Source organism: Aplidium turbinatum, chromosome 13, assembly GCF_918807975.1.
Source record: "Aplidium turbinatum chromosome 13, kaAplTurb1.1, whole genome shotgun sequence".
NCBI lineage: Eukaryota > Metazoa > Chordata > Ascidiacea > Aplousobranchia > Polyclinidae > Aplidium > Aplidium turbinatum.
The window spans coordinates 8,515,366-8,524,768 of NC_137484.1; the positions used below are offsets into that span (position 1 = coordinate 8,515,366).

Genomic DNA, 9,403 nt, shown 5'->3' on the forward strand with positions numbered 1-9,403 from the left:
CTTACCTTGATTACAAATAGAATAAATAAAGATAGAATGTTTGGTTGTTATAGTGATGATGGGTAACTAATACTGCCAATACAATTTGGATTTTGATAACAGTCCACAACTTACACATTGTTGCATCTTCTTATTAGTTTATCAATCCTTGTTCATGCCACGATGATTTTGAATGCAATTTGATCATCCAACTGGTTATTAACAAAAAAACAATCATATTCCTAACATTCGTTCGATAAACCACTTGCATATTCTCATTTTGTATGGACCGTTGAATAAAAGTTAGAGCATTAGCTCCATCACTTACCTTGATTACAAATAGAATAAACATAGATAGAATTGTTTGGTTGTTGAAATGATGATTGGTAACTAATATTGCCAATACAATTTGGATTTTGATAACAGTCGTCAGTTTACACATTATTACGTCTTTTAAATTTATCAATCCTTGTCCATGCCACGATGATTTTGAATGCAATTTGATCATCCAACTGGTTCTTAACACAAAAACAATCATATTCCTAAAGGTTGTACAACAAACCACTTGCATTTTCTCAGTTTTGTATCGACCATTGAATGAAAGTTAGAGCATTAGCTCCATCACTTACCTTGATTACGAATAGAATGAATGAATGAAGATAGAATGTTTGGTTGTTATAGTGATGATGGGTAACTAATATTGCCAATACAATTTGGATTTTGATAACAGTCGTCAGTTTACACATTGTTGCATCTTCTAAATTTATCAATCCTTGTACATGCCACGATGATTTTGAATGCAATTTGATCATCCAACTGGTTCTTAACAAAAAAACAATCATATTCCTAAAAGTTGTACAACAAACCACTTGCATTTTCTCAGTTCTGTAACGAGCATTGAATAAAAGTTAGAGCATTAGCTCCATCACTTACCTTGATTACAAATAGAATAAATAAAGATAGAATGTTTGGTTGTTATAGTGATGATAGGTAACTAATATTGCAAATACAATTTGGATTTTGTCAACAGTCGTCAACTTACACATTGTTGCATCTTCTTATTAATTTATCAATCCTTGTCCATGCCACGATGATTTTGAATGCAATTTGATCATCCAACTGGTTCTTAACAAAAAACAATCACATTCCTAAAAATTGTACATCAAACCACTTGCATTTTGTTATTTTTGCATCGACCATTGAATAAAAGTTAAATCATTAGCTCCATCACTTACCTTGATTACAAATAGAATAAATGAAGATAGAATGTTTGGTCGTTATAGTGATGATTGGTAACTAATATTGCCAATACAATTTGGATTTTGATAACAGTCCGCAACTTACACATTGTTGCATCTTCTTATTAGTTTATCAATCCTTGTCCATGCCACGATGATTTTGAATGCAATTTGATCATTCAACTGGTTCTTAACAAAAAAACAATCATATTCGTAAAAGTTGTTCGATAAACCACTTGTATATTGTCATTTTGTATCGACCATTGAAAAAAAGTTAGAGCATTAGCTCCATCACTTACCTTGATTACAAATAAAATGAATGAAGATAGAATGTTTGGTTGTTATAGTGATGATAGGTAACTAATATTGCCAATACAATTTGGATTTTGATAACTGTCGTCAATTTACACATTGTTGCATCTTCTTAGTAGTATATCAATCCTTGTCCATGCCACGATGATTTTGAATGCAATTTGATCATCCAACTGGTTCTTAACAAATAAACAATCATATTCCTAACAGTCGTTCGATAAACCACTTGCATATTCTCATTTTGTATGGACCGTTGAACAAAAGTTAGAGCATTAGTTCCATCACTTACCTTGATTACAAATAGAATAAACATAGATAGAATTGTTTGGTTGTTGAAATGATGATAGGTAACTAATATTGCCAATACAATTTGGATTTTGATAACAGTCGTCAGTGTACACCTTGTTGCATCTTTTTATTTATCAATCCTTGTCCATGCCAGGATGATTTTGAATGCAATTTGATCATCCAACTGGTTCTTAACAAAAAAACAATCATATTCCTAAACGTTGTACAACAAACCACTTGCATTTTCTCAGTTTTGTATCGACCATTGAATAAAAGTTAGAGCTTTAGCTCCATCACTTACCTTGATTGCAAATGGAATGAATAAAGATAGAATGTTTGGTTGTTATAGTGATGATAGGTAACTAATATTGCCAATACAATTTCGATTTTGATAACAGTCGTCAGTTTTCACATTGTTGCATCTTCTAAATTTATCAATCCTTGTCCATGCCACGACGATTTTGAATGCAATTTGATCATCCAACTGGTTAGGTAGCTAACATTGCCAATACACTTTCGATTTTGATAACAGTCGTCAGTGTACACATTGTTGCATCTTTTAAATTTATCAATCCTTGTCCATGTCACGATGATTTTAAATGCAATTTGATCATCCAACTGGTTCTTAACAAAAAAACAATCATATTCCTAAAAGTTGTACAACAAACCACTTGCATTTTCTCATTTGTGTATCGACCATTGAATAAAAGTTAGAGCATTAGCTCCATCACTTACCTTGATTACAAATAGAATGAATAAAGATAGAATGTTTGGTTGTTATAATGATGATAGGTAACTAATATTGCCAATACAATTGGTGTTTTTATAACTGTCGTCAGTTTACACATTGTTTTATCTTCTAAATTTATTAATCCTTGTCCATGCCACGATGATTTTAAATGCAATTTGATCATCCAACTGGTTTTTAACAAAAAAACAATCATATTCCTAAAAGTTGTACAACAAACCACTTGCATTTTCTCATTTGTGTATCGACCATTGAATAAAAGTTAGAGCATTAGCTCCACCACTTACCTTGATTACAAATAGAATGAATAAAGATAGAATGTTTTGTTGTTATAATGATGATAGGTAACTAATATTGCCAATACAATTGGTATTTTGATAACTGTCGTCAGTTTACACATTGTTTTATCTTCTAAATTTATCAATCCTTGTCCATGCCACGATTATTTTGAATGCAATATGATCATCGAACTGGTTCTTAATAAAAAAACAATCACATTCCTAAAAATTGTACATCAAACCACTTGCATTTTGTTATTTTTGCATCGACCATTGAATAAAAGTTAAATCATTAGCTCCATCACTTACCTTGATTACAAATAGAATAAATAAAGATAGAATGTTTGGTTGTTATAGTGATGATGGGTAACTAATACTGCCAATACAATTTGGATTTTGATAACAGTCCGCAACTTACACATTGTTGCATCTTCTTATTAGTTTATCAATCCTTGTTCATGCCACGATGATTTTGAATGCAATTTGATCATCCAACTGGTTCCAAAAAAACAATCATATTCCTAAAAGTTGTTCGATAAACCACTTGTATATTGTCATTTTGTATCGACCATTGAAAAAAAGTTAGAGCATTAGCTCCATCACTTACCTTGATTACAAATAAAATGAATGAAGATAGAATGTTTGGTTGTTATAGTGATGATAGGTAACTAATATTGCCAATACAATTTGGATTTTGATAACTGTCGTCAGTTTACACATTGTTGCATCTTCTTAGTAGTATATCAATCCTTGTCCATGCCACGACGATTTTGAATGCAATTTGATCATCCAACTGGTTCTTAACAAAAAAACAATCATATTCCTAACAGTCGTTCGATAAACCACTTGCATGTTCTCATTTTGTCTGGACCGTTGAATAAAAGTTAGAGCATTAGCTCCATCACTTACCTTGATTACAAATAGAATAAACATAGATAGAATTGTTTGGTTGTTGAAATGATGATGGGTAACTAATATTGCCAATACAATTTGGATTTTGATAACAGTCGTCAGTGTACACCTTGTTGCATCTTTTTATTAGTATATAAATCCTTGTCCATGCCAGGATGATTTTGAATGCAATTTGATCATCCAACTGGTTCTTAACACAAAAACAATCATATTCCTAAACGTTGTACAACAAACCACTTGCATTTTCTCAGTTCTGTATCGACCATTGAATAAAAGTTAGAGCATTAGCTCCATCACTTACCTTGATTGCAAATGGAATGAATAAAGATAAAATGTTTGGTTGTTATAGTGATGATAGGTAACTAATATTGCCAATACAATTTCGATTTTGATAACAGTCGTCAGTTTTCACATTGTTGCATCTTCTAAATTTATCAATCCTTGTCCATGCCACGACGATTTCGAATGCAATTTGATCATCCAACTGGTTAGGTAGCTAATATTGCCAATACACTTTCGATTTTGATAACAGTCGTCAGTGTACACATTGTTGCATCTTTTAAATTTATCAATCCTTGTCCATGTCACGATGATTTTGAATGCAATTTGATCATCCAACTGGTTCTTAACAAAAAAACCAATCATATTCCTAAAAGTTGTACAACAAACCACTTGCATTCTCTCATTTGTATCGACCATTGAATAAAATTTAGAGCATTAGCTCCATCACTTACCTTGATTACAAATAGAATGAATAAAGATAGAATGTTTGGTTGTTATAGTGATGATAGGTAACTAATATTGCCAATACAATTTGGATTTTGATAACAGTCGTCAGTTTACACATTGTTGCATCTTCTAAATTTATTAATTCTTGTCCATGCCACGACGATTTTGAATGCAATTTTATCATCCAACTGGTTCTTAACACAAAAACAATCATATTCCCAAAAGTTGTACAACAAACCACTTGCATTTTCTCATTTGTATCGACCATTGAATAAAATTTAGAGCATTAGCCCCATCACTTACTTTGATTACAAATGGAATGAATGAAGACAGAATGTTTGGTTGTTATAGTGATGATGGGTAACTAATATTGCCAATACAATTTGGATTTTGATAACAGTCGTCAGTTTACACATTGTTGCATCTTCTAAATTTATCAATCCTTGTCCATGCCACGATGATTTTGAATGCAATTTGATCATCCAACTGGTTCTTAACATAAAAACAATCATATACCTAAAAATTGTACAACAAACCACTTGCATTTTCTCATTTGTGTATCGACCATTGAATAAAAGTTAGAGCATTAGCTCCATCACTTACCTTGATTACAAATAGAATGAATGAAGATAGAATGTTTGGTTGTTATAGCGATTAGGGTGAGGCTGATGCCCCTATGACTCCCAATTTTTCTGGCCCTTTCAACAAATGTTCTATATCATATAAATAGTAAAAATCCAAAGTTTCAGAAAAATTGGTTGACCCCTTGGGGTGCCAGTTTCATGTTCAAATTCCTGCAGTGGTGTGCTGTGCATACCCTCCAGCTTCGTATAGCAAAATCTAAAGAAATTGCCATTTTTAGCAATGTTAAGTCAATTTTGGATCTACTCAACAGGCCATGAATATGATCAATTGATCAAGGTGAGGTAATGTTCATACCGCTTGTAAATACATGTGACTTGGAGGCATTGCTTTGAGGGAGGCTATCTGCCATCAGCATGGCAGAACAACAAGGCAGCAACATACGCTATATATAAGGCTAATGTACTAATGTGGTCAACGATTTGCTGTATGTTCTCAATTCATTTCAGTTCAGCCTACAGAAACATAGAGCATGGAACTATGTACTATGGCGATACTATGAACTATGTACAGAAGTGCATGCAGTGCAGTGGTGTATTGCTTTCACTGATGCAATACAAGCATTGCATCCAGGTGGAACATGAAATAAAAGAGAAGCTGTCAAAAAAGTTGCTAATCAAATGGTTAGATCATATTCACTTGCAAACATAAACGCAATTACCCGAAATAAGATGGATGGAAAAATTGTTAATTTTTACAACTAAGATTTAAAAAAGTTGCAAAAGATAAATGCCACTGATCGTGATCACAATACAGCAATAATAAATTTCCAGAATGTTTTAAGCAAAACTTTGCCAATTTGGCTTAAAAACATGTTCAAGTTGCTTAAGGAGGAAGAAGATGTCAAATTCTTAGAAAGTATGATGACAAACAGGATTGCCACATTTGCAGGTCGAGACATGGTAACAATAGAATAAACAAAAATAGAACCGAGCAGCACTCTGTAGAATTAGCTAAAAAGGAAGAAAACTGGAAAAAGTTAGACAATTCATAGACACAACACTTGATGAAACAGCAGACTTTTCATCTGATAATGTCTCTGAAACTGAAGCTATTTTGCCAACATCTTACAAAAGGTGTCATCGTCAAAGATGGCACAACGATTCGGGTGCCTTATGATGTCCTCAAATACCCTTCGATAGTTGGGTGTTGTTTGAGGAACAAAATTAGCCCTGTGGCCGCTTCCATAATGATAAGGGAATTTATCACTGCGTGTGGTGGAGATATCAAAGGTGAACCTTAATTATACACACTACACAGGCACTGAGGTATCGCACCAAAACAGCTAAAGAAACTGCCAGTGCCATTAAAGAAAAGTGGCAACCTCCGTTACCTGGGACTAGATCCCTACATTGGGATAGAAAGCTGATGTCCAGCCTCAATTTAAAGGTCATTGATGAAAGGCTGCTACCTGTCCTTGTTTCTGGTCCGAGTGGCGTTAAACTACTAGGAATGCCTAAGTCGCCTGCTAGCTCATCAGAACCTATGGGAGAATTGATCAGTACTGCAACAGAAAAGCTACTTGATGATTGGAACTGCAAAGCATCGGTGGGAGCTATGGTGTTTGATACCACCAGCTCCAATACTGGCCACATCACAGCTAGCTGTATTGCCATCCAAAATAAGTTAAATAAATCGTTATTGTGGCATGAATACAGACATAACGCAGGTGAATAAATTGTCGGCCGGGTGTTTAATAACCTGCGAATAGAATCATCAAAATCTCCTGATGTTATGATATTTTAAAGATTCAAAGAAAACTTCAACAACTAGTCGTATAGTGGTTTAGACAAAATTTCATTTTCGTATATCGATGATGCTCAGTGCTCACCCTGAACTTGATATACAGGGTGGTCCACAAAAATGTGACATATTTTGTTTATCTGTCATTTCCATAAAAATTAATTCTACCTCTTGATTTTCAGGTAGGTTATAGAGTACAGCTATAAGTTTTATGTGTAGCAGTATGGAGCCGGGATATCAATTTTCAGTGGCTGAGCGGACAAAAATCATTGAACATTACTTTTTGACAAAATCTGTAATCTTGACCCAGAGACATCTTCGTCATGACTTTCCTGGAAGGAAAACACCGTCTCGGAACACTATCAAACGCTTGTTGGAGAAGTTTATAGACACTGGCAGTGTGACTAACAACAATAAGAACCATAGTGGCCCACCTTCCACCGCAAGAACCCCCGAAAAAGTTCACGATGTTCGAACTCGTGTGGAGAAGTCTCCACGTAAATCCACCAGAAGACTTTCTCAGGAAGTGGGGATTTCAAGATCTTCTGTCAATAGAATTATTCATGCTGATTTGCAACTTTTCCCATACAAAATTCAGCTTCTTCAGACTCAAAGTCAAGCCAACAAGGATGAACGATTTGAATTTGGTCAGCAAACCAGTGAACGGATTGAGAACAATCCCGGTCTTTTGGATGTGCTTCTCTTTAGCGACGAGGCCCACTTCCATTTGAGTGGCCATGTGAACAAACAAAATATGAGATTTTGGGCAGAAACACAGCCTCATGCGCATGTGCAAGCACCCTTGAGTGTAACAAAAGTCACAGTTTGGTGTGCAATAGGACGTAATGGCATTTTTGGTCCCTACTTTTTTGAGGACGACGAGGGATGCCAGGTGACTGTTAACACTGAACGTTACATCAAATTGCTCAGACGACAATTCATTCCAGCAGTAAGGAGGAGAAGGGGGGCCGACTTGAATACAGCTGTATTCCAGCAAGACGGTGCCCCACCGCATTGTTCCAATCGTACCCTTGAGTATCTGCATCAGTACTTTCCTGGGGATCGATTGATTTCAAGGAGGACCAACAACTCCTGGCCGCCATATTCACCTGATCTTAACCCTCCTGACTACTTCCTCTGGGGATATCTGAACGATAGAGTCTACCAGAACAATCCTGATACCATTGACAGACTGAAGGAAAACATTAGAAGAGAAATTAGAAGAATTCCAAGGGACATGTTAGGGAGGGTGATGGACAATTTCAATGTGAGAGTGGCAGCGATGATTCAGCAGCGAGGAGCATGGATCGAACATATTATCAAATATTGAAATAACTCAGAAACCGGTTCGTTTTTTCAAAAGTTCTTTTGAGGGCAAAAACTTATAGCTATGACCCATCTCCGGCTGAAAGGATTTTGAAAAATCTTCAGATTTGTAGAAATTATGAACAAACAAAATGTGTCAACATTTTTGTGGACCACCCTGTATACAGTACAAATAAGAGCTGATGATAGTAATGAAAGCTATCTCACATTCCAAGAAAACACCAAGAGATGATTACAAAGAGTTAATTGAGCTCACAGCCTTCTACCTACAAGCAGACATCTCCGATGTACACAAAAAGTCCAGGTTCTTGAGCTGTGGGGCAATGCATAAAGCCAGATGTACCCCAAAACAACTGTAGAAAATTCAACGTTTTGTAAAATTTGTTGTGTTTTTTCATGTTAAAGAAATTGATAAAGAAATTGCAGAGTCAGCTTTATTTGCTTTCAAAAAACATCTTTAGTATCTGACAGCAGAATCTTTCCTGTGATCTTGTTCAGTGACAAAGCAAATGAAAATGACAAGCAAAGCTACAGAACTGCTGTCTTTTGAGAAAGCATCAAAACCCTTAAAAAGATACAGCACTGGGTTTGGAAAACCACAGTTTCCTGATATTTGCACTTTCACCTACTCAATTACATACAAGGATTGGTTCGAACGAGACTCTTGGTCTTTCTTTGAATTGCTGAACATTAACACAGAGCTTTTGTATAAGCCTGTCTGCTCGTGGAAAACGGTCTTAAAACGGATATCAATTTTTTTAATGCCAAATATGTTATCAAATCTCTGCTGGTTACCAACGATTGTTCAAAAAGAGGTGTTAAGCTCACAAGTGATTTTATCAGTGGATATAGGCTGGAAGAAAACTTTCAAAACGTGCTGCAAGTTGTGGAACATGAGCAGAACCAAATCTCTTTCTCTAACCAAAGAAAACGACTAAAATTGACTTCATAAATTATTCCTATTTTATCCTTGGGTCTTTTCAACAACATCAAACTGTGAAAAATGGTACTGACAATAAAGTGCCTTTTGGCAAAACAAATTTTTGATTGTATTAGAAACGCACTTTATGTGGGTTTTTTTAACAAAAATGACATTTTTTTCAAATTTTTAGATCAAAACTGGCACCCTTAAATGCTAATTTTTTACATCTTTTTTTTTAAATAGTGATTGTAGAGAGGCTGTAGAACATATATACAAAGGGCCGAAT

At 34.9% G+C, this 9,403-nt stretch overlaps 1 protein-coding gene across 1 annotated transcript; it reads left to right on the forward strand.

Moving 5' to 3' along the window:
- The first annotated feature begins 7,092 nt into the window (after window positions 1-7,092).
- LOC145782426 (histone-lysine N-methyltransferase SETMAR-like) lies at window positions 7,093-8,199 on the forward strand. Its single transcript, XM_082594210.1, has one exon. It carries the CDS (start codon window positions 7,093-7,095, stop codon window positions 8,197-8,199), a length of 1,107 nt encoding a protein of 368 aa, XP_082450336.1.
- The last annotated feature ends 1,204 nt before the right edge of the window (window positions 8,200-9,403 follow it).